Consider the following 25,445-nt stretch of genomic DNA (forward strand, 5'->3'; position numbering starts at 1 on the left):
TCAAAGTGCCCAGCGCGCGCGCTTTGTGCCGAGGCTGATCTCGAGCAGAGGTGTTGCAGAGAGCATGGCTCGCTCATTAAATTGCATTGTGGCCGTGTGTCCGAACCTGGGAATCGGTAACAATGGAAATCTGCCTTGGCATCCCAAGAGACTTAGGTAAGGTGGAAAGTCAAGTTTTATTAATACAGTGGTATTTGTATTACTGTACTTCTACATAGCAAATATACCGCTACATGTTTTGCAGCAGTAAGTCAACAGTACTGCAGCTGTATTTTTGTTTAAGGACCCAGATATTAGTACTACTGTAGTAGCCTAATTCCTGCTGTTGTCTGCATTACTTAGTGTTAACAATAAAGACTATTAGTTCAGGCAGACACCCGTGTTTACCGTGTCTATGACTGTCGGTTACACATTGTTTATTGTAATGTTTTTCTTCTTTCTTCTACAGCAATGAATTTAAGTATTTTCAGAGGATGACTATGACGCCCTCAGTAGAAGGTACGGCACACACCAGGGGCTTAATTGTAGCTGCTTTTATTCCGCCCTACACCTCTTGCCCAGCTGATTGAAAGGAAGTCAAGGATTGGTGATCATACTCCCACTGTACTGTGATTGTATAGTACCGCCCATATCTTTCTCATTCCGTCAGCTTCAGCTGCAACCCTTAGAATAGTGCGTCATAGTAAAAGCATAGCAAAGTTTAACAAAGCATCGTGAAAGCATGGAAAAGCATAGGTTAGCATTATAAAGCACATGTGCAAGATGGGCTGGCCTCCTCTCGTTTGTAAACTTTCTTATGTTCTTAAGTTCTTATCAACTACACCACCACTGCAGCAGACCTTCAGGAGCATCGTGACTGTATGGGATGGAAATAAGACTCCTATTGCATAACAGCTTCACCATTCCAGGTTTTACTGCAAGCTCAGACTCAGGCGTGTCTTATTAAATTTGTAGTAAAACCAGGGATGGAACATGCTGCTATGCAAGGAGTCTTATTGCTATCCCTGATGTACTCTCTGAACCTTCACAGAGGGTGGTCAATGTTGCACCCTGCGAGTGCGGGCTATTTAAATAGAAGAAGGGCTATAGACACCTTTTATATCCAGCATGTATTTTCATTCATTTTCAGGATGTCAGAAGTGTGTTCAACTACAAAGAGATATTGCTTAAGTAATTCTTAAAAATCTGGAATATAGATCACAAAGTACACTTTTATGTTTGAACACTGAGGTTAAATGGTTTGCACCTCTTTAATGCAAGCAGGTGCAAAATGAGAGATGTCTGTGTATTTACTTTTCGGTAAGTATTCTATCTAAACTACTTTTACTGTGTAGTATGTATCCATTTCTTGTTATTTCCACCAGATGGCAGTGTGCCGCCGCTTTCTCTCAGCAGCTCAGGTTTATAGCTTGCCTGTAAATGCAGGCATGTGGTGCAGTCAGAAACACACTGCTTCAGAAGAGAGCAGACTGGGGATACTTCTCAGATTTACAGGAAGGGAGGAATCGCAAGTTGGAGCATTAGACAAGATTATAACCTTAGCTGTATAGCAGGGTGCTGCCCTGACGTGTCAAACCCCACCTTTGCCTGTCAGAAAATGTTTAGCTTCATTGCGTTCACTTCAAGAGCAGAAGGCAGCATTCAAGTGACCAGTAAGATTAAACATTTTACATGGACCATACTAGAGAAATTTCCAAATGACCATGTGTGGCAAAGCAGTTTGCAGTGTGCAGATGTAGAGGTGATGCAGTGCTCAAACAGATTACAAACAACAACATTCACGGTCCAAACAATCCTTTATTATTTTGTAATCCTGGTTGTTTGACGACCGTAAATAAGTCACTGGCAATACACAGCAATGTGTACTGCACAATTAAAACCACGGGGTTCAGCCCTGAAAGAGTAAACAGTATAAACACACACAGAACACAAACCTCCGACTGACCCTGGAATGAACTGCAAAACCATCCAGTCAGGGCACTCTGTTTCTCTTATATGGCGCCCTCACAGGTCGGAGGGTGATTTTTAACCAAGATTCATTCTTTCTCTGTCACACCATGTTATAACAAATACAAGTGAATAAGACTATACTGTATTGCTAGTGTAGATATACATGGATAATACAATACTGTCGTACACATTATGAACTCTGTGCAGCTCTGGATTTTCAAGGTATACAAACTGCCCAGTTCATACCATCGGCCCTTTTGTACAGAGTAAGTCTATAATGAAGTTGAGTCATAATTGAATTAACCTAATTCCAAACTACTCTGTGATGTTAACTTGTCGACATCCACTGCCTTCTGTGTAGAGCAATTGGGTAGTATGACGCAGTCGGTCCTAAATGCATAAACCCTGAGCACTGCTTCAGTCTGTGCTGTTTTCAGACAGTGGAATTGCCACAGCTGACTGAATAATTGTGGAGTATAACTTTTCTACTGTTTACAAAAAAAACACAGTTTTTTATCTGTATATAAAAAAAAAAACACAAGCAAAAAAGCTAACAATTTGATCACATTTAAAGGAGGAACAGTGATCCATTTTAATGATAGAGGTAATGTCTGACTGTTGTGTTTCCTTTTCAAAGGTAAGCAGAACGTTGTGATTATGGGCCGGAAGACCTGGTTCTCAATCCCAGAGCGGAACCGCCCCCTGAAGAACCGAATCAACATTGTCCTCAGCAGGGAGCTCAAGTGAGTACCAGCTAGGAAACCTCAAACATCAGGACCTAAAGGACAAGATGGGCAGAAATATTTACTGTAGTACATGTTTCACCTTCTGTCTACTACCATGGGGTGCAGAAATAAACCTGTCTATTGAATTATTCTTATTTTTTCCATAAGTATGGAATCTTATGTAGGCCCACTTGTGCAATTTAAGATCAGTTTTCCTACTTTTAATCAATTTATGTGAGCACCATCACAAACATTATATTGATCACATCTCATATAATGCTAAACATACTCAACATTGGAAACAATATTACCTTTTAAAAGAGACGAATTAACCAACTTTGCTTGTAGTAAAATCTTGCAGGCATCCTTTCTTTAGCAAGCGCTCCGCAGTTGGAGCCCTCTTCTCCAGCGCTTGTGCTTGTATCAGCCAGAGATGGAGGAAACACCTGCTCAGGATCTGGGCCAGGTGCCTTTGGTCTTGTATCATGATACATGCCTCTCTTACGATACGAATTATCATGTAAAGAAAGTGTCTTGATTAATCGTTACACCCCTAGAAATATCTCCCTAGAATTCAGCCCACTTGACCTGGAATGACATTTACTGTGCAGCCATGGCCAGTTTGGATGTGGAAATGTCAGCAAGCATTAATGCTGTTCTCTGTCCCTGTCTAGAGGGCTTCCATTTGGAAGACTGGTTCAAACATATTTTCTGAAATCAGGATTATCTGTATGCAAAGCACAGGGACACAGGGAACCCTCTTTCTCTTATCTGTTGATTTCCCCTGTATGAAAAGCACAGGGACACAGGGAACGCTCTTTCTCTTATCTGTTGATTTCCCTTGTATGAAAAGCACAGGGACACAGGGAACCCTCTTTCTCTTCTCTGTTGATTTCCCTTGTATGAAAAGCACAGGGACACAGGGAACCCTCTTTCTCTTATCTGATCATGCTCTTTTTCTGTTGGCATGAGGGGAGAAGTAAGGTCTCTACACCTACACAGGATGTTTCCTAATGCATGTAGAACTGCACAGAACATTTCAGGCAATTGTGTGCGCTGTTGTGCTGCAGATACAAAGCGATGAGTGGCACATGATTGTTGTGACTCTTTGCCACTGCTCAGACTGCCAGGGTGAAAGAAAGAATGAAAAAGAACAATTTCTCGAACACTACAAACATAAGAGTGTTGAAACTAGGCTCACGAAAACATGGCTTTCAGCAGACGGTGAGGTTTCTGCCTGAGTTTGCTAACGTCCATCTCATTTGAAATTTTATTTCCAGGGAGCCCCCGGAGGGAGCGCACTACCTGGCTCATGATTTCAGTTCAGCTCTGAGCATGCTGGAGATGGCAGAGTTAGCTGACAGAGCAGACCAGGTCTGGCTAATAGGAGGAAGCTCCATTTACAAGGTATTTTTTTTTTTATCCACTCGTGTTCCTTGAAAACTAATAACAAATAAAAGAGAAACCCCCCAGACATAAAACCCTGTGCTCTGAACCTCCTCCTCTCCCTCTTCTCCATGTAATCTTGTACTGCTGCCTTCTCTCAGGGCTCCTTTGGAAGTTAGGTGCTCCTTCGTCTCAAATGCTCCCTTTCTGGTAAAGGTTACATGTAAAATAAACAAAAAAAAACTCACCCGGCAATGACACTATTGCTGGTTGCTAGGTTACAGGTAATCAGAAACTATATTGGTGTTACTGAATCCCAAGAGGCTTTCTAGTTGAATGCGCAGGACACTGCAAGTAAACCAAATTAAAGGAAGTTAAAAATACTCATAGTATAAATAGGATCGCTGATTCCAGGCTGTTTCTGTACACTGTTTATCTAACCCGCTCCATCATCGCAGGCATGCAACACAGACTTGTATTTCAGTTACTGGACCTCACCTGTGCCCTTGAATATGAGCTACATATTGTGATGTCCTTGGATAGGTCCTTCCCTGCACGACAGCATTCCACTTGAATGATGTCACAGTTCTGCAACCTTTTCTCTGTGTATCTGATAGGGAAGTAGAGGTCCAGTTAATTGCATGCAAGTCTGGGGCATGCCCTTGTTCGATGTGACACGCCCAATACTTATGGTAGGGAGTTTATGCTGGCATCACGTATTAGATCACTAGTACACTTAATAGACCGGAATCATCTACCTTATACACTGCTAACCAGCTGGAGGTGCATCCATAACTGTAAAACACTCATAACGCTGAAATAAATTCATAAAATCCAACGACATTGAGAAAGACTTCTAGTCAGAACATCTTTGAACATCTTATGTTTCTTTTAGTATAACTACATATTCAGCTGTTCATTCATATTTTGTGTATATTCTTTCCTAAAGTCCTTCTAGCATATATACCTCCATGTGTAATACAGTGGTAGTGTAGGAGAACATGCGCTTGATAGTGCTTGTCTGAAGAGGCTGATTGCAGCTCACAGACAGCTGCATGAAAGCTGCTGAGGGTCCAGCACTTCCACTACCATTTATAAATCAACCTTCTTAACCTTATTTAGTCCCACCGTTCATTAACTGGCACTGAATTCATATTTTAGAGGATTGAAAATACTTAAAATCGTCAAATAAAAATGCATTTGAATAATGATGAATGTGTACAGTATGTAATGTGCAGGTGTTAAGCAATTAAGAATTAGTTAACAAGAGTCTAATGAAACAGTGATCCGGCACCTGGTTCCACTTAAATAGTTGTTTGACCTTTTAATTACAAGACAGTAATATCTTAACATAATAAACCATTGCAGGGAATTGTTGCTGCAGTACCTACTTCAAAATATACTTCAAAAGCCACCATAGCCATATTGCAGGCAAAACATACAGTGTATGGCCGATCTGTCAGGACCTGCGCCTAACAACATGTTGGGCTTCTGACTGGGGACGTGGCATGGACTCCACAAGGGGCTGGAAGGTGTACTGAGGGCTTTTCATCCAGTCGGTCCGTAACGCAATTGGTGCAGATTAAGGTGAAAGATTAAAGCATTTGCATGCAATTCTGGGGAGGTGGAGTGGTGCATTATGGTCTTGATAGTAACCATTGTTGACAGGAAATGTTATTGAAAATGGTGTTAAAGTAAGTGTAGTTATTAACCAGACAGATCCCTTCATTATAGATCAAGGATACTTTCTTAAACAATAAACAATAATAGAAACAATAAAGTCTTTCCATTGGAAATATGTCAAAATGTGTATATGTGTTAAAAGCATGGCAAAATAGGGCCCCCGTCCCCCTCTTATTCTGAACAGCAGAAGAGGCCTGATTATAACATGTTGTGGCCTTTTCTTGTTTGTTTTGTCCTTTTTTTATTCTAAGTTGAACACAAAAACAGTAAAAATAACAATTGTTTAAAGAAATAAATAAATGAAACCCCGACTCCGAACCCTCTATGTCCACAGGTTTTGCATCACCCTATAGAGCTGAATCGAATGAAACCTGCTGAATAACATTACGATAACATATAGAATTACATACTGCTTTGTAGTTTTCCATATACTTAACTGACAAAAATCTAAAAATATTGACATTTCTAAATCTAACATGAAACACTGTACTATTATTATAGCTTCCATTAGACTTTTGTGATATAATTTTGTAGTTTCTTTGATTACATGATGTTAAATAAAATATCTAAATTATCATATAGTTTTTATTTTAATTTTATTATGTCTCGATCCTAAAATTCTAGGTAATGTTAAACTTTTGGCCATAGCTGTACAGCCACACCACTCATGGTAGTCATGCTTGCATATTGTTGTCCATTGTTGGGACTCTCCACCTGGCCCATGGTCCATTGCTCCTGTGTATTCCTTACCTCAGCAGAATTGCAAAGTGGGCAATTGACTTTATAGCTGCTGTCTTATTCTATTCTCATCTTTATGCAGAATCATTATCTAACAGCCAGTTCATTAGAAGAAAGCTATCTGGCCCACTGAAAAGATAAAAGGGTTTATACTGTTGTGCAGATCGCTCTTTGGAAAAAGAAAACATTTGCTGTGATCCGAGCAGACGCAGCTGTCGCTTCAATATCTTATTGCATATTCACGATCCCAGGTGGGCAATTTACATATCAGGCAATTCAAAAGGACCAGGGGGAAAAAACAATTTGTGCAGAGGTTTTCATTATAGCTGCTTATTCCATGTAATGGGCAGCAGCAGCTCTGATCCTTACTTGAGTCTGCAGACAGGTCACATAATGGGGATTTATTTGAGAATGCATTGAGGAAGGGCTTCATTCTTTTAGAAGATCAGACCACAGAAGTGTCTTTCTTTCACTTTAAACGGTCCAACCACGGATCTGTCTTACAGCAGCTGTGTTCTACTCTAAAGTGTTCTATCCAAAGCGGGAAGCTTGGTTCAGTTCTGCAATTTCTTAGTTAAAGCAAGGGACACTAGGTTGAAGCCATTTACACTAACTCAACTAACAGTAGCTTAGTTCCTAGCTTAGTTAGTTAATGAGGCAGTGTGGTCCCGTGGTTAAAGTCCAGGGCTAGGCTTGTAACCAGAAGGTCTCGGTTCAAGTCTCACCTCTACCACTGACTGACCCACTGTGCGACCCTGAGCAAATCACTTCACCTCCTTGTGCTCCATCCTGCAGATGAGATGTTAAACCAATGTCCTATTGTAGGTGACTCTGCATATAATGCACAGTTCACAGCCCACCTCTGTAAAGCAGTTTGTGATGGTGGTCCCCTGTGGAAGGCGCTATATAAAATATAGATATTATATTAATATTACAATTCACTGCTGGCGTTCCAGCAGGAAACAAACCAGATGCAATGTATTCCTGTCAGATTAGTACATTCTGAATTGAGTACAATTACTAAAAACCTTGACAAATGTTACAGGTGATGGGAAAATGTCCTTGCTTGCCATGAGTAATGATGGAACATAGAGAAAGGGGAGTTTACTCTGTTGAGTTTGGTTTGTTCTAAACAAAGGGGGTTGTTTTTAGGGTAAAGACTGGGTAAGAATATAACAACATTTAAAAACAAGAGGAGACCATTCGTCCCATCTAAGTTTGTCCAGTTCCTAGTAACTGATTGATCTCAAAACATTGTCAAGTTGGGCCTTAAAGGATCCAAGTGTTTCTGCCTCAACAACATGACTAGGTAGCTAATTCCAAACCGTTACCACTTTCTCTGTGAAGAAGTGTGTCTTTCCTCTGGCCATCTCTGATTCATTTTCAGCTGTTGTTTTAGTTTTTTTTTTTCCCTTTTAAATGAATCCACTTTATTTTCAAGTCTCTAATCTGTCATGCTAGCTGAAGCAGTGTCAGTCTGTAGGCGGTAATATTGCCTGTCTGTATTTTCATACCTTTTCTTTATTGAACTTCACACAAATCAAAAGTCAATTTACAGAAACCTTTCAGCTGGGGTACAGAATGACTGCCAGCAAACCAAGCTGCCACAGCTGTCAGAGTACAGTTTACAGATCACTGGCGCTGAACACAAACAGAAACATGAACACGTTTTGCACGTAGCCTGTAAACAGGAATTAAAGGAGGAACACTGTTCAGCCTTGTTTTTGACTACTCCTGCTGCACAGCACTGTATAATATTCTCTGGGAGGTTCAGGCAATCACTGTATTTCATTCTCTCGGGTAACCCCTCGGCTATCTTGTGAGCAGATGCAGTTTTTGTTCTGATCAACAGATGCATAATCTCTTTGTATTCCCAGGGCTTGCCACATGTTATCTGCCCCCCTCATCACTGCTGACATTTCACAACGCATGTTTTTACCACACTCTTGTTGTTCCTTTGTTTTGATTTTACTGACATTTTTAAAGCTGAAGTCTCCCTCATTCCCTCCCTCCATTTCTACTCTACTTCCTCAGGTCTGTTTAGCTGCCCTGTTTCTGTGTTTTACACTTATTTTTTTCAAAGTAGTTTATTTTTGTCAATCTAGCTCTTGCAATAGGGGTTTATAACAAAAAATACAATATGCACTTCTGGGTTGTGAACAGTGCAGTCATTCGCTTGCTTTATTAATAACCTTGAGGTAATGCACAGTGCATTAAAGGCTGCAAAACAAATGAAGTGTTCAGAAAAGGGACAGTGTACTTCTGTAACATTCAAAACTAACATTAGGACAAAGGAGTAATCTGAATACTCAACTCGTTAAAAGAAGCATGCTGCACAGGAATGGGGGCAAGACTCCTCTTGCATTCCTGGTTTTAATAGGAGCTTCATTGGCCACAGTGTATAGGGAACAAACTCAAACACAGTCAAAATAGGAATGGATCAAACTGCAATCAGTCTTATTTCTGTCCCTGTACAACAGAGGTTTTCAAGCTGGGGGGCATGCTTCCTAGGTGGGTGTGACAAGGTTATCAGGGAGGGCGCAAGTCCAGACTGGTAAATATTTGTTTCAGATTTCTTGGTGATTGTAAAACAAGGTGCGTCGTACCAAAGCTTCATTGAACAATATTCCATTGCCCCCTAGCGCCCAAACCAACGTGCGAATGTGACTCATATGTTATCACCCCTAGCGCCCAGACTGACGTGTGAATGTGACTCCATCGTCCCCTAGCGCCCACTGACGTGTGAATGTGACTCGGATGCTATCGTCCCCTAGCGCCCAGACTGACGTGTGAATGTGACTCGGATGCTATCGTCCCCTAGCGCCCAGACTGACGTGTGAATGTGACTCGGATGCTATCGTCCCCTAGCGCCCAGACTGACGTGTGAATGTGACTCGGATGCTATCGTCCCCTAGCGCCCAGACTGACGTGTGAATGTGACTCGGATGCTATCGTCCCCTAGCGCCCAGACTGACGTGTGAATGTGACTCGGATGCTATCGTCCCCTAGCGCCCAGACTGACGTGTGAATGTGACTCGGATGCTATCGTCCCCTAGCGCCCAGACTGACGTGTGAATGTGACTCGGATGCTATCGTCCCCTAGCGCCCAGACTGACGTGTGAATGTGACTCGGATGCTATCGTCCCCTAGCGCCCAGACTGACGTGTGAATGTGACTCGGATGCTATCGTCCCCTAGCGCCCAGACTGACGTGTGAATGTGACTCGGATGCTATCGTCCCCTAGCGCCCAGACTGACGTGTGAATGTGACTCGGATGCTATCGTCCCCTAGCGCCCAGACTGACGTGTGAATGTGACTCGGATGCTATCGTCCCCTAGCGCCCAGACTGACGTGTGAATGTGACTCGGATGCTATCGTCCCCTAGCGCCCAGACTGACGTGTGAATGTGACTCGGATGCTATCGTCCCCTAGCGCCCAGACTGACGTGTGAATGTGACTCGGATGCTATCGTCCCCTAGCGCCCAGACTGACGTGTGAATGTGACTCGGATGCTATCGTCCCCTAGCGCCCAGACTGACGTGTGAATGTGACTCGGATGCTATCGTCCCCTAGCGCCCAGACTGACGTGTGAATGTGACTCGGATGCTATCGTCCCCTAGCGCCCAGACTGACGTGTGAATGTGACTCGGATGCTATCGTCCCCTAGCGCCCAGACTGACGTGTGAATGTGACTCGGATGCTATCGTCCCCTAGCGCCCAGACTGACGTGTGAATGTGACTCGGATGCTATCGTCCCCTAGCGCCCAGACTGACATGTGAATGTGACTCGGATGCTATCGTCCCCTAGCGCCCAGACTGACGTGTGAATGTGACTCGGATGCTATCGTCCCCTAGCGCCCAGACTGACGTGTGAATGTGACTCGGATGCTATCGTCCCCTAGCGCTCAGACTGACGTGTGAATGTGACTCGGATGCTATCGTCCCCTAGCGCCCAGACTGACGTGTGAATGTGACTCGGATGCTATCGTCCCCTAGCGCTCAGACTGACGTGTGAATGTGACTCAGATGCTATCGTCCCCTAGCAGCCAGACTGACGTGTGAATGTGACTTGGATGTTGTTTGTTCACGCTAGTGTTCGGTTGTGTTAACCTTAACAGCAAACAGTAGGAAAGAATGGAGTGATAGCATGAAACAAAACTAAATAAAATGCTGTCTGGAGACCAAACATCCTGCCCTCAAAGATAAGCCACAAGATTTTGTCGAACGAAAGCTCTTTCAACTCAAAAGACAGAGGTTAATTGAAGAAAGCAGTGCTTCTCCTGCCAGAGCATGAAGCATTGTACACTATCTCCTATCAAATAGCAAGAAGTGGTAAACCTCATACAATTGGTGAAGATCTTGTGCTGCCAGCAGCGGTTGAAATGGCATTGATAGTATGTGGAAGGAAAGTTGCTGATCAGTTAATTCTCATTCCACTATTTAAGAACATAAGAAAGTTTACAAACGAGAGGAGGCCATTCGGCCCATTTTGCTTGCTTGGTTGTTAGTAGCTTATTGATCCCAGAATCTCATCAAGCAGCTTCTTGAAGGATCCCAGGGTGTCGGCTTCAACAACATTACTGGGAAGTTGATTCCAGACCCTCACGATTCTCTGTGTAAAAAAAGTGCCTCCTATTTTCTGTTCTGAATGCCCCTTTGTCTAATCTCCATTTGTGACCCCTGGTCCTTGTTTCTTTTTTCAGGTCGAAAAAGTCCCTTGGGTCGACATTGTCAACACCTTTTAGAATTTTGAATGCTTGAATCAGGTAGCCACGTAGTCTTCTTTGTTCAAGACTGAATAGATTCAATTCTTTTAGCCTGTCTGCATATGACATGCCTTTTAAACCCGGAATAATTCTGGTCGCTCTTCTTTGCACTCTTTCTAGAGCAGCAATATCCTTTTTGTAGTGAGGTGACCAGAACTGAACACAATATTCAAGATGAGGTCTTACTGATGCATTGTACAGTTTTAACATTACTTCCCTTGATTTAAATTCAGCACTTTTCACAATGTATCCAAGCATCTTGTTGGCCTTTTTTTTTTTTATAGCTTCCCCACATTGTCTAGATGAAGACATTTCTGAGTCAAGAAAAACTCCTAGGTCTTTTTCATAGAGTCTTTCTTTAATTTCTGTATCTACCATTTGATATTTATAATGCACATTTTTATTTCCTGTGTGCAGTACCTTACACTTTTCTCTATTAAATGTAATTTGCCATGTGTCTGCCCAGTTCTGAATCTTGTCTAGATCATTTTGAATGACCTTTGCTGCTGCAACAGTGTTTGCCACTCCTCCTATTTTTGTGTCATCTGCAAATTTAACAAGTTTGCTTACTATACCTGAATCTAAATCATTAATGTAGATTAGAAATAGCAGAGGACCTAATACTGATCCCTGTGGTACTCCACTGGTTACCACACTCCATTCTGAGGTTTCTCCTCTAATCAGTACTTTCTGTTTTCTACATGTTAACCACTCCCTAATCCATGTACATGCGTTTCCTTGAATCCCAACTGCGTTCAGTTTGAGAATTAATCTTTTGTGCGGGACTTTGTCAAAAGCTTTCTGGAACTCTAAATAAACCATGTCATATGCTTTGCAATTATCCAGTATCGATGTTGCATCCTCAAAAAAATCAAGCAAGTTAGTTAGACACGATCTCCCTTTCCTAAAACCACGTTGACTGTCTCCCAGGACCCTGTTACCATATAGGTAATTTTCCATTTTGCATCTTATTATAGTTTCCATAAGTTTGCATATAATAGAAGTCAGGCTTACTGGTCTGTAGTTACCTGGTTCAGTTTTGTTTCCCTTTTTGTGGATCGGTATTACATTTGCAATTTTCCAGTCTGTCGGTACCACCCCTGTGTCAAGAGACTGCTGCATGATCTTGGTTAGCGGTTTGTAAATAACTTCTTTCATTTCTTTGAGTACTATTGGGAGGATCTCATCCGGCCCAGGGGATTTGTTTATTTTAAGAGCCCCTAGTCCCTTTAACACTTCTGCCTCGGTTATGTTAAAGTTATTTAAAACTGGATAGGAACTGGTTGACATGTGGGGCATGCTGTCCATATCCTCCTTTGTAAAAACTTGTGAAAAGTAATCATTTAATATATTTGCTATTTTGTTTTTCTTCATTTATGATTTTGCCATTTGTATCTCTTAGACATTTAACCTCCTCTTTGAATGTTCTCTTGCTGTTGTAATATTGGAAAAACATTTTGGAATTGGTTTTAGCCCCCTTAGCAATTTTCATTTCTATTTCTCTCTTGGCCTTTCTAACTTCCTTTTTGACTTGTGTTTGCAGTTCCGTGTATTCTTTCTGTGTACTTTCTTTTTGGTCCCTTTTTAATGCTCTGTAAAGTGTCTTTTTTCGCTGAATATTTTTTTTAAATGTATCTTTTAAACCATTTTGGCCATTTAGTTTTACGTTTAGATTTGTCTACTGTAAGGATGTAATTGTTTTGCGCCTCTAGTACTACATTTTTGGGCCATCCTTTTTCTGTGGAAGTTTTCTCTATTTTACTACAATCTACTTCTGTTAGTCTCTGTTTCATAATCTAAAAATTTGACAAGAGCAGCTTGCTGAAGCAGCGAGGCAACGCGCTTCAAATCGACGAGTGCTGACAGCGCCACTGCAGCCCAAGTAATGCTTTATGTTCAGTACATCAGCGATTAAAGAGGACTTTATTTTGCCACTCTGCCCCACTGAGAACTACTTCTGAGGAGCTGGGAAAAAGCCATGAGTGGATGCAAAAGTGGATTTGCAGCTTGCATAAAGGCTGGTGCGCCACGCTGTGCATTGCGTCATTGTTGTATTCACAGGAAAGCACTTGCTGCAAAAGTAATGCCAAAAGAGCTGCAGGAAAAATAGTTATCTCCATAAAAGTTCAGCCACGGAACTCATGACTCATGTGCTATGTGAAGAGATGAGATGTTTGAACAAGCAACTTTTATTATTTTTTATTTAGTAATCGGCAATTATATTTTTATTATTTTCTCCCAATTTAGAATGTACAATTATTTTTAGGCTCCGTTCACCGCTACCACCCCTGCGCTGAGTCAGGAGGGCTGACGATGAGCACACGCTGTCCTCCAAAGCGTGTGCTGTCAGCTGCCTGCTTCTTTACACACTGCAGGCTCACCATGCAGCCACCTCAGAGCTACAGCGTCGGAGAACAATGCAGCTCTGGGCAGCTTACAGGCAAGCCGGCAGGTGCCCGGCTAGACTACATGGGTCGCTGGTGCACGGTGAGCGAGGACACCCTGGCCGACCTAAGCCCTCTCTCCTCCACGCAACGCTCGGTCATCGCTCATGAAAAAGTATAGAGCTTTTCTTAAAAACTTGCTTTGGAGTAGCTGTATGATTACAGATGATGTGACTATGTTCCCGACATTCTTCTGTCATTATGGATTTTGGAATGTTGGTTCTGGAAGTTAAAGATGTGACAAACGAGCATTTGTCTCTGCAAATTAATTGTAGCATTTTGCTTGGGTTCGAAATCCGTTTTCAGAGCACTTTGTAGCAAAGGCAAGATTTGCACTGTTCTGCTGTGGATGTGGCTTTTATTGCCGGCTTCTTGTTTCGTGCCAGCTGGTTACGCACCTCCAATTCCTTTTTTTTTTTTTTATTAAATCTCTCCACCACAAAACACGATTAAAGTGCCCTTTGATAAGCAGTAAGGTCACTGGAGACTTTGATGTTGTTCTTCTGCCAAAATTGCATTTCCATTCACTAAAATTAGCAGCCGCTGCAGTCCACAGAGGTGTCCGCTGTTTACCCCCACCCCCTTTCTTTATTTTTTAGTCCCAACAAAAAAAATGCATTGGAATTTTGGAGCTCACCCCTTCTTTGGCTTGTGTTATTTTTCACTCTTAACCCCCAAAATATGGTCTTCGTTTTACCCAAAGCTTTAACTGTTGCGTTTTTGTTTCAGAGTGTTTTTTCAAACTGTTTTTCTGAAATATAATACAGTCTGATGTGAAGCCCTTCTTTCTAGATTGGTTTCTTTAACGTCAGTCCTGAACTGTTCATGGATTTCAAACTGTATTCGTTCTGCAGTGATGTGCCTGTTTACAAGCTTGAAAAATTTTGTCCAACACTAATTGACACATACAATTTTTACTTGTCAATTATTGACTAAAAACGATGATTCATTTTAACTTCCAGAGATGCAAGCTTTATTTCTCATGGACACTTTTTTTTGTTCTCTGTGTGAGTGTTGTGCACTGGCTTTGTAATAAAACCATACCACAGCTCTTTACACATGGGACTTATTTAACACCCCCGAATCTGAGGCAAGCATACTGTATGCAGCAAGAGAAAGGAAGAAACCATATTCTGCAGGTAGCGCTGGTGTTTGTCTGTTAATGACTGTCATTAAACATGATTACACCCTTTTACTCTTTTTTCAAAACAATAAATATCCAATAACTATACATCCCGAGGGAAGGATAAAAAATGTAGTCGGAACACACCCCTCCCTTGACCCCGAGCTCCGAGCCAGTCTTGTGAGGCTGGAGTTTCACGGTTTGGTTCCCACTCGGCTTGGCAAATAGCCAGTAGAGAAGCACCCGTACCGTGAGAGCCCCAGGCTCTGATGTGCCGGTGGAAAAGGGGTATTGAAGCCTAATCCAGCCCTGCAACTTGCAGAGTGTTTCCTGTAGACTGCAGAAGCGTAAGCACTTTTCTAGTTGAACACAAATTAACATTATTTATTCTTATTCTCAGATTAAAGGCAACAGAATGGGTGTTGTAGAAAATGACTCTGTGGGGTGTATTAAAATGGCAGACAGCTCTGTGCTCTACCTTGCCAGCAAGCTCATTGATTTAGCCTTCTCCAGGGGAGGGGCTGACAGAAGGAAAGGTTACCGTGTGACTCTGGTTGCCACACAGCATGTAAATATTAAAGGCCTTCGCTCTTTAAAATCTCCGTTCAAAGAGCCCTGTTGCGTTGGAGTGAGGGGGTAGACACTCTTTGAAGGGGACTTCTAAGAACCTTTTCTGTGGAAAGACGTGGATACTGTGAATGCTAACAATGAATTGCCTGGTTGATTCCTGTACGATTTGCAATGTACAATTATTTTATTTATTTATTTAAGCAAATGTATTAATAGAGAAAATATTACAGATTACTGTTTACTTTGTGTGTCAAATTCCTGGTAAAAGTGATGGTTTACAAAAATAAAATAAAAATATTACAATGTTCATTTGAGTAATTTAGAAATGAACCTTCACTCTGAGATCCTCTCACCTGAATCTGCGCCAGATGACATATCTTATACATAGTGTTCAGCGTTTCCTGTTTATTCTGAATTTTACCAAAAACTTACAAGATTGTTTTTTTAACTGGACGTCAGTTTTTACTGATTTATACCCAATTTTTGTCTATTATTCAATATTACCCCAGTACTATTTTCTAGGAAATACACAATAATTTGATTAAGATGCTGTTTTATTTTGACTCTGACATTGTAATAAGCAACCCTACACTGTATCCTAGGATACAGCAGATGTTAAGATGTCAGAGGATCAAATAAAACTTACTTGGAAAGCATTGATGGAGATGTCCAGTGTGATTTTTGACGCATCTCCCGATGGCTTGCACCGCCCAGTTCTGTCAATTTTATTTAATTTTTATGATTTCAAGCCAAATTAATCTGGCTTGTTTTGTGCTGATGTCATGTTCATACATTCTGTACTGTTTCCATCAGCACAGCAAACGTTCATAAAGTTCCAGTTAACTTGGGAAAATGTGGCTTCAACTTGCACGGATTCTGCTTCATCATACACGCCAGGGACATTATTAATCAGAGACCAGAACTGCTACGCATCATATTCCACATGTAAAGTGTGTATACTGAGATTTTTTTCCCCAAAATTTTACAGATGTTTCAATTAAAAACAGTTTTTTACCGGTTTTATCCCTATTTAAATATATGTAAAGTAAAAATTCCCGGAAAATGTTTTTAAAGATAAAAAAACAAAAACGCGGAATACTACTTGTACAATAAGAGACACCCTGCACACCACATATTAACTGATAGTACAGCGACTCCCTGATAGTACAGCGACTCCCAGGAGACATAGCGGCTGCTTGTTGCTTGCAAAGGATGCTGGAAATGCAAGTTCTTCATTGAAAGCTCTTGATTAGAGCGCAGGATTCCCTCCAGCTGCTGGAACAGTGTAAACATTGGGGTTAAAGTCTGGATCTTTAAACTGCTGATGCATCGCACGACACACAGCGAATGCAGTGCCATTTTAAAGCAGCCAGACCAGCATAACCACCTGCCATTGGAAACAGTCTGAAACCCAGCAGCCTGGGTGGTCCCTTTTGAAGTGAAAAGGTCATGGAGAAACTCACAGTAAGTTGCCTCTTGAGCAGCAGCGAGTGCACCTGTGACGCTAGGAATATGCTGTGGCATCAATCAATCCAATGCGATGCTGCTTTTCTCCTTTTGGAAACTTGCTGATTAGAAGAGTGTTGCTATAGTAACCCTAATTCCCCCACCGCACCGCTTGTTAGGAGCTCGAAATTGAATTTGCGTGAGTATAGTCCCTGATGTGAGCACTTACTGACTGTGTGACTCGGGGTGATTCATCTTGTGAGGCTGCTGCTTTACATCCCGGCAGTAAAAGCAGATCGGTCAGAAATATAAGTTATTGCAGTCAGTAAGGGCCTAGTCACATGGGCTTCGTTTGGGCTGTCTATTGCAATCTCAGTGTGGTTCGGACTCTTTCCTTTTAACTGGAAGTATGATATTCATTCAAAAGGAACAGAATCACTGTCATTTTAATGTTATCTTTTTTTTTTTTTTTTAACAAAACTAACTGGGATACAAACCGTAGGTGACAAGCTCGTAATGGAATAATAAAACAAAGGTGGTGAAGTGGAGTTGTTTGAAATACTAAATCTACAGTATGGGTGCTCTGTGTAACCGGCCCATTCATTGGCCTTCCTTGGGGTTCACCTTTTGAGGCTGAACACAGAGGTCCGCAAAGAAGCAGATGTGCGATTTTGAGTGGTGTTCGGTTCCTCTGCTGTTCAGATCTTTTAAATGGAGGAGTGTGAAAACTAGCTTTGTTTTTCATCTAGGAGAAGGGCTTGGATTTTGTCATCTCTGTTACAGGCAGCGCAGGGATTAGTAACCCTTTCACTGCATCTGCACGGTCTGCCCGTGGTCCCCAGCAACAGGAGCAAAGTACGTTCACTTTACTGGCAACGCCACTGTAACTGCTCTTACAGACTGCTCAGCTAATCAGAGCGCATATTTCGCCTTCTGCATTCCACGACACATCACGGACCTCATCCGTGCCACTTTCAGTTCTCACCGTGCTGTGTTCTCCATATCGGCACCGTTGAAGTCACATGCTTTAAAAAGTCATACCTGAGGCACCTTTTCGAATTCCATTCTACTAAAAATTCCATTCATAACTGACATCACAATCGACCCTGTACTTCAGCCAATTAACAGAAAACTTACATTAGTAGTAAAGCAGTATATAATAGATTTATAAGACTTGTCTCCGTGGGCGATATCAGCACTCGCAGCTCGTAAACAGACTTCTGCTTTCAACCTCAGTCCGCTCACTTCTACTCTCTTCTACTTCTACCCTCGTACACAGACTTTCTCCATCCTGTAACCCTAAAATAAACAACATTTAATAAAGATCCTGTAACCTTATATCTCATAAACCATTTCATATTTCAGTGTCCTAGAAACTTTTAACTGTACCCTTCACTTGACTTTGTGGTTTCCAGACAATAATGACCTATTACTCTGGATTACTGGCTTCATACTTGGAACACAGCTGTACTCTGTGATTCTGTCGGTAGTTTGATTGTGAGTACCATGCAAGAAAGATGAAGTGGCAGCCATTTTACAAAACTACACTGCCAAAGTAGTAGTGACTTTCCATAGGATTATAAACACCCTATATGCTTACTGTGTTGTTAAACTGCCTTCTGTCCTAATACGGCTGCCATGTTGAGGTCACGTGACCAACATTTCTGGAGAACATTTTATTACTGGGAATAAAAGGTCATATCGTTTTTTACCTCCATGGATTAGTATAAAATTGAGCTTTAGGGTTAAAATATCACATGTCCTGTTTTCAAGGTTCCTTGTCTTTGTGTTTGTTTGTGAGTTTGGATGAGGTGAACGATTTGTGTCTCTCTCACTCTGTCTGACATGAAATTGGTTCAGGATATTAAACATCCTTATCAGAAAAATGAAGAACTGTGTAGTCCTGAGTTGCCCCCCATCCTTCATTGCAAAGGTCATTTCGGAATGAGATGGTGTCCTGTGAGTCTATAAAGAGCCTTGCGTCTGTCAGGCTTGCCTGGCTGTGTGCGCCACAGAGGAACCGAGGAGGAAAATGCACTGCACAGCCTTCCCACCAAGTTAAGACAAGTGAACGGCTCCAAGCAATGAAGGGGCGTTCAGAGCTGTATGTGTTTAGTATGTATATACAGGCGCTCCTTGGTACACGTTTGCAGTATGCATGACCGGTGCCAGGTCCGTATTAATGTACGAAGGGGTGTTTCTGTTTTTAATTAATTTCCTAAGCATTTAAATTGCAGTGTTAAGCATGTTTTTAAAAAAGTTTAAACGTTGACATATTGGGAATGTTTCTAACCAATCACAAAAGCCATCCTAAGAAGCCCTCGGCCACTGTTTTATAAATTGCAGCAACCTGCATTTGTGTACAGCGTTTAATTGTACATGGAGAAGTGTGCTTCCCTGTATTCTTGCTGCTGTGTAAACAGTAAGGCTAACACCTTCCTACTGTATAGTTGGCCTGCATATTTATAACAACAGTTAAACGTTGTGGCAAAGTGGGTAGCTGTGCCACTTCCGGGACCTTCCACACAGTATTGTAAGGGAGAAAGACTCGGAACACAGATTTTGCTCAACACGGTAACACCTGTAACAGTTACATTTTTAAGGTGGTCCATTTTAATTAATGTCCCCCATTTTAAAACCATGTGGACAGCATTTTCTTGTAACCCATAACCACACGCATATTTCATAATGAATAGGGGCTTCGAAGAATTTGAGGCCTGCCTTACCGCCCATCCAGGACTTTACCCCACACCTGACCACAACGCAGCGTTTAACACGGCCTACATTTAAACGTGTAAACTGCTAATTCCCATCGCTAGATACTCCTCCTGAAATATAACGTGTAGCATTAACCCTTTCTGGGGAAGTGTACATTGCTTACTAAATCTTTATTAGATTTTCTTTCCTCAAACGCTTAGTCATTAATAGCATCTTGATCTTGTAATTGTAATGCTGTAAAATGAATGTAAAACTTGCAAAATTACAACAGTGAAATATAAAGATAGCTTTAAATACTAAATCAGGTCTACTTTTTCTGTGAAAAAAATGAATGACTGTTTACACAAAGGGTTAAAACATTTAATTTAATGTAGAGGTGCAGCCTTAGACAAATTCCTTGCCACTCTGTTCAGCAGCCTGCACAGTTCAGAAGGACAGAAAGCACTTCCCAGAATGGGCTCAGTGGGGACCCCTGTCCTTTCATGTGGTAATCAGTTGCCTCTCTTTTTATTTGAGTATTCTTACACTGCAAATGATTAACATCAGCAGAACACAAACAAATCCCCGAATTCTTGGAATTCTCTGTGAGCCTTGCTGAGATTGCTTTCATCTCCATGGTGACATACTGTTGCTGTGGATTAAAAATGGCTTTTAACCTTTCCTCACCTTAGTCACTTATGGCATTTGCTTTTATCCACCTGTAAACAGCTATTTCTGAATTGAGGGCTTTTCACTTTTGTGATTTATTCATGGAAAATAGAAAATGGACAATAATAATGAATGTTCTTATTATTACTGTATGCATTGCCTCCCTTCTTCCAGTCCAAAAGCCCTTATGTTCTGACATGTTTATTAGTAATAGTTTTTCTCATTCCTACATAGCCCCGTTCCCAATTTGACCAAACTCCACTTTGTAGACCCGTCAGGGATGGCAGTAATACCCATTTTCCACTGGCATGTCCAAGCCATGCAGGTCCCAGGCCTCACGTTGCTGGCTGTTTGTGGAGCCGAGTAAGAATGAAACCGTGAAACTCTGGCCTCACAACACATCTGAATGTGTCTCGGAGCTGAGCAGGGCCAGGGCCAAGTTCATGATTTCCGTCATCACATTGCCGCGTCTAGGCCGGGTATCTTGCTCATCAGATCCAAATGACTGCTCTTTCTGAGAAGCATTTTCTCCTATTTGCGTAATCAGCCCGTTGTTGCAGTTCAGCTGTATTCAGTGACATGTGAAGAACAAAAACAGAAAAACATCCACAACCTCTGTCTACCATTCTCACCTTGAATACAGTGCGTCTTAACACTGCTTCATCTACATGTGATTCGACGCGTTCATTGTGTGTGACATCAGCTGCACGGCTCGGGCAGAGGAAAAACAACCAGGCTTCTAAACAGCGCTGGGATGGCTCGAAGTGGCACCAGTGTGGCTCGGTTGTAAAGTGGAAAAGAGGGAATAGTTTGATCCATTCCTGGTTTCACTATACATAAGAACATAGGAAGGTTTACAAACGAGAGGAGGCCATTCGGCCCATCTTGCTCGTTTGGTTGTTAGTAGCTTATTGATCCCAGAATCTCATCAAGCAGCTTCTTGAAGGATCCCAGGGTGTCAGCTTCAACAACATTACTGGGGAGTTGGTTCCAGACCCTCACAATTCTTTGTGTAAAAAAGTGCCTATTTTCTGTTCTGAATGCCCCTTTATCTAATCTCCATTTGTGACCCCTGGTCCTTGATTGTTTTTTCAGGTCAAAAAAGTCCCTTGGGTCGACATTGTCAGTACCTTTTGAATGCTTGAATCAGATCGCTGTATAGTCTTTTTGTTCAAGACTGAATAGATTAAATTATTTTAGCCTGTCTAAATATGACATGCCTTTTAAACCCAGAATAACTCTGGTCAACCTTCTTTGCACTCTTTCTAGAGCAGCCGTATCCTTTTTGTAGTGAGGCGACCAGAACTGAACACAATATTCTAGACGAGGTCTTACTAGTGCATTGTACAGTTTTAACATTACTTCCCTTTATGTAAGTAATAAGTTTAATAAGACACACCTGCACTTGTTGCCTGTACACTGTACACCTAAATCTGTCCTGTCCTTCCTGCTAAAGAAAAATAAATACAATTATTTCAGACAAGTGTCCGAATCACAATTCCAACACCACAACATCATAAACACCAGGAGCAGAGAGGCATGCTGGGATCCTTTGTGGGGCGTTGTGTACCTGTGCCATGCCAGCTCCCTTGGGATTCATTGTTTTGTTAATTTGGCACCTTTTTTTGAGCACCAGACTCATTTGACATCCACACATTTTGATTTGTTTGGTGGTGGTGTGTTTTTTTCTTTCTTAGGAAGTCATGGACAGCACAGCCAGGCACAGGCTGTTTGTGACCCGAATACTTCAGGAGTTTGAATGTGACACATTTCTACCGGAGATCAATCTGGATAAATACAAGCTTCTGCCAGAGTAAGTCAGATCGACTACTTTCATTTCCTTTCTTTCTTTTCAGAAACGTTCACCTTCGAAGGGCCAGTAAACAAAGTGAGTGAAGAGCAATATGTATCTTGGTTTAATTAACACAACATTGATCCCCAATCAACGCAAAATTGGATCTGAATTGGATGAATATTGAATTCATTTGTAGTAATTCAACGTAGCTTAAAAATAATTGCACTGATGGTGCACTGATGTTCACTAGATACTGTGTGTCTAACCTGCAGTTTGAAAAGGGGCATGTGCTGTAGCAGACATGCGCTTTCCTTTTAAAAAGTACACCTGTCACCATGCTAGGTTAAAGAAAGCTTTTTACACAAGCATTGCTTTCTGGTAGTCCAGCATTTCCTTTGTCATTTCACCTGGAGAGCACAACTGGCCGAGTCCTGGTCAACCCCTTATTCACTGTCACCAACCAGCTGCTTTCCCTATTGGCTGAAATAACTTGCAGCCAGTAAAGTGCTTTGACCTTGATGATGTCACTGCTGTGGTGAAACAAGCAATCTGTGGAACTGCCTGGAAGTAACACAAGCACATTGAGAAACCTTCATCCTGGTATATAGCACCAAGTAAGTTTTTCAAATGGGGAAGAAAAAAAAAAGCATATATAGGTAATACCACACTGAGTGTGAAAATAATTCTTTACCAGCACAGAGTTGCTTGTAGCTTCCAAAGACATGGATGGAAAAGAAAGAAAGGAAGGTGTGCTACAAATAGCCCAGCGCTCAGTTTAATTGCTGGTGCTTCGTACAGCTCACTGTCTCCCCTTCAGCATTATTTCCAGCTCATTTTCTTCAAGTTCATCATGTAATGAAGCGTCTCTTCCCAGTTCTCATGATCGTTCCTATTGGTAAGGCTGCTGCCACTGTCTGTGCCAGGGTGGGCTGTGGGTGTGGAACTGCATTGCGGGTGTTAATGGTTGGCATTAAGATCTCTGTGTGCGTTACCTTCACAAGACACACTGCGCCATTCTTTCTTTTCCTGCAGGTTTCCAGGGGTCCCCACAGAAATTCAGGAAGAAAACGGGATTCAATATAAATTTGAAGTCTATGAAAACACCGTCTCAGAATGATATGTTTAAATACTGTAATCGTTTCTTAGGTTCTTCTGTATAGACAGTTTTAACGCTAGTCATCTGGAATCATCATGCAATCTGTTTTTTTAAATGAAAACGTCCCCTAAAGAGCACAGATAATAGCAGTCCACCAATGTAACACATCCCAGTAATGTGGGTAACATGCCTGAGCCTGGGAACAGGTTAGTGGGTACAGTCTGGGGTACCAGCTGTACTCAGAGGTTAGACATGATTGTGAGAGCTGTGTTGAGGCCACAGAGGGGCTTTTTAAAAGAGTTTAAAAAAGACACCAGGATGAATAAAACACAACATGATACAAAGTGGATCTGAACAACAGAAACTCATTACTAATTGATATTTCACACCTATACCAAATGACTCTTTCAGTAGCTGTATTTTATGGAACATTTGCTGTTAGTGTAGTCTGAAGTCCAATCTGAACCTGATGCTGGCACCAACTGTGTTTACTGTGTGTACTCCGTACTGTTCCTCTAGCTGTGTTACTGTCCTAAAATGCAAACTGATTCTGTTAATGTGTGAGGATTGAAAGTGGCCACCTCCAACACCACATGGGCATCCTTACTGCAGCAAGTTAACAGGTCCTCATTGCTATTGTCTTGGTTGTTGTATAGTTTAATTCAGACAGCACACTTTCTTTTGTTTTTTAGTTGACAATAAATATCTTTATACTGTGACTAATGTCGATTAAATTGCATTGTTAAAAATAGCCTTAAATAAACGTCTGTCAAATCTGATCATTCAAATTGAAACACAGTACATATTTGCAGGGTTAAAATAAGACTATCCAATCAGCAGTATACTGAAACAAAATCCTAGAGATTTGAGAGTAATCTATCAAGCCGTGAAAGCTGAACCAATAGGGAATGCATGGCCTAGTTCTGCATTGCATACAGTCTGTGGACTCCACCATAAACACAGACCTCCTGAAAGAAAAAGGGTCGCACCGGAAGTATCTTTACACACACAGAATGAAACTCTCAGCACGGCAAGTTTGGATTTCTATTGCCATATGTAATTAAGGCTTCTAATTTTCGGTTTTATCCGATAACACACACACACACACACACACACACACACACACCCATACAAAAATTGGGTATAGCCAATAAACACTGGGAAAACGCTGGAAATGGTTACTCAATTCATGGTGAAATCACAGTGAAAAAAATAAATAAAATAACCTACAAAAATTCCAGTGCAGCTGGGCAATGTCCCTCCTTCCTGACTTGTATCTATCATTGATTCATTCTGAATACTTAAACCCACCCCAACTACTGAGTGGCAGCAAATTCTTACATTTCTGTTGGAGGATTGTAACACGCTTGCGGGATTTAAAACAAGATTACAGTTTAAAATGGAGCATTGCTCTTGCTATCTACAGGTAATTACAGTATAATTGTCAGAAAATATTTACACCTGTACAGAGTTTACAGCTTTACCCGTGTAAGATACCAAGGCTGCACACTGCTCCTCTAGTTAATGAACACAAACCTCATCACCGACTTCGTCTCAGTGAGGCTGTACCAACCAACCGATAAATCAAAATAACGTTCCCATTTCAAGGAGAACAAATGTGTTCAATAAGAAATTATGTTGAAAAAAACAGTGATATGAACATTTATTACGAATGTACCATTCAGAGAAGAGATATTCACCAACTTGTTAATTTAAAATAAATAAAATACTATGTTCTGTAATTTTTATCCCTGGTTTCCGGTAAGTGAATGAATATACTCTTTTGGGGTTATTGTGTCAGCAGAACACCTCAACAAAATGACAGCACATCCCTCCTGTGTTCTTTTCGGTGCACTTTAATTCTGATCCCTTGAGTTGCGTTTGATCCATGTAAGAAGATAACCTTTCAAGTGGGTACCAACAGGAGACACAAACGTTTGGAGAAAAAAAAAAAACTGCAGAGCTTCAAAATCTTTTCACAGCAATTATAAAGTGTGATGGACCATGAAAGACAATTAAAGATCTACAAAAAATGACCAAAATGTGTGAGGTTTGCATTTAACGTGGCTGTTTCTCCTTTGTCACCGTCTCTCTTGATGGTCCTGAACCCCACAGCTCTAACTTCATTTGCAAAACATCAAGCAGCCTACTCCAGGGGTAGGCAACCCTGGTGCTGGAGTGCCACAATCCTGCAGGTTTTGTAGGTGTCTCTTGATAATCAATTGCGAAATATCTGGAACACATGGTAATTCTAACCAATTAAGCCAATCATTAAATCAGTTCATTTATTAAGAGGCTTGGGTAAAACAAAAAGCAGAAGTGCCTCCCCCTGCTCTAATCTAAAAGCTAATCTTACG

The 25,445-nt window shown here is 41.5% G+C and overlaps 1 protein-coding gene across 1 annotated transcript; it reads left to right on the forward strand.

Annotated features, from left to right (window-relative positions):
- The first annotated feature begins 34 nt into the window (after window positions 1-34).
- Window positions 35-23,805, forward strand: dhfr (dihydrofolate reductase). Its single transcript, XM_041238153.1, has 6 exons — window positions 35-156; window positions 449-498; window positions 2,588-2,693; window positions 3,956-4,082; window positions 21,895-22,010; window positions 23,025-23,805. The coding sequence occupies exons 1-6, from the start codon at window positions 65-67 to the stop codon at window positions 23,107-23,109; spliced, it is 576 nt and encodes a 191-aa protein (XP_041094087.1). The 5' UTR covers window positions 35-64; the 3' UTR covers window positions 23,110-23,805.
- Window positions 23,806-25,445: the final 1,640 nt, after the last annotated feature.

Source organism: Polyodon spathula, chromosome 2 (genome assembly GCF_017654505.1).
Source record: "Polyodon spathula isolate WHYD16114869_AA chromosome 2, ASM1765450v1, whole genome shotgun sequence".
In the NCBI taxonomy this organism is placed as follows: Eukaryota; Metazoa; Chordata; class Actinopteri; order Acipenseriformes; family Polyodontidae; genus Polyodon; species Polyodon spathula.

Excerpts from the sequence above, each read along its gene's own strand:
- dhfr (XM_041238153.1), top strand. The coding sequence starts at position 65 with ATGGCTCGCTCATTAAATTGCATTGTGGCCGTGTGTCCGAACCTGGGA. Across the intron at positions 499-2,587 it reads TATGACGCCCTCAGTAGAAG|GTAAGCAGAACGTTGTGATT; the intron begins GTACGGCACACA and ends TCCTTTTCAAAG. Across the intron at positions 22,011-23,024 it reads AAATACAAGCTTCTGCCAGA|GTTTCCAGGGGTCCCCACAG; the intron begins GTAAGTCAGATC and ends CTTTTCCTGCAG.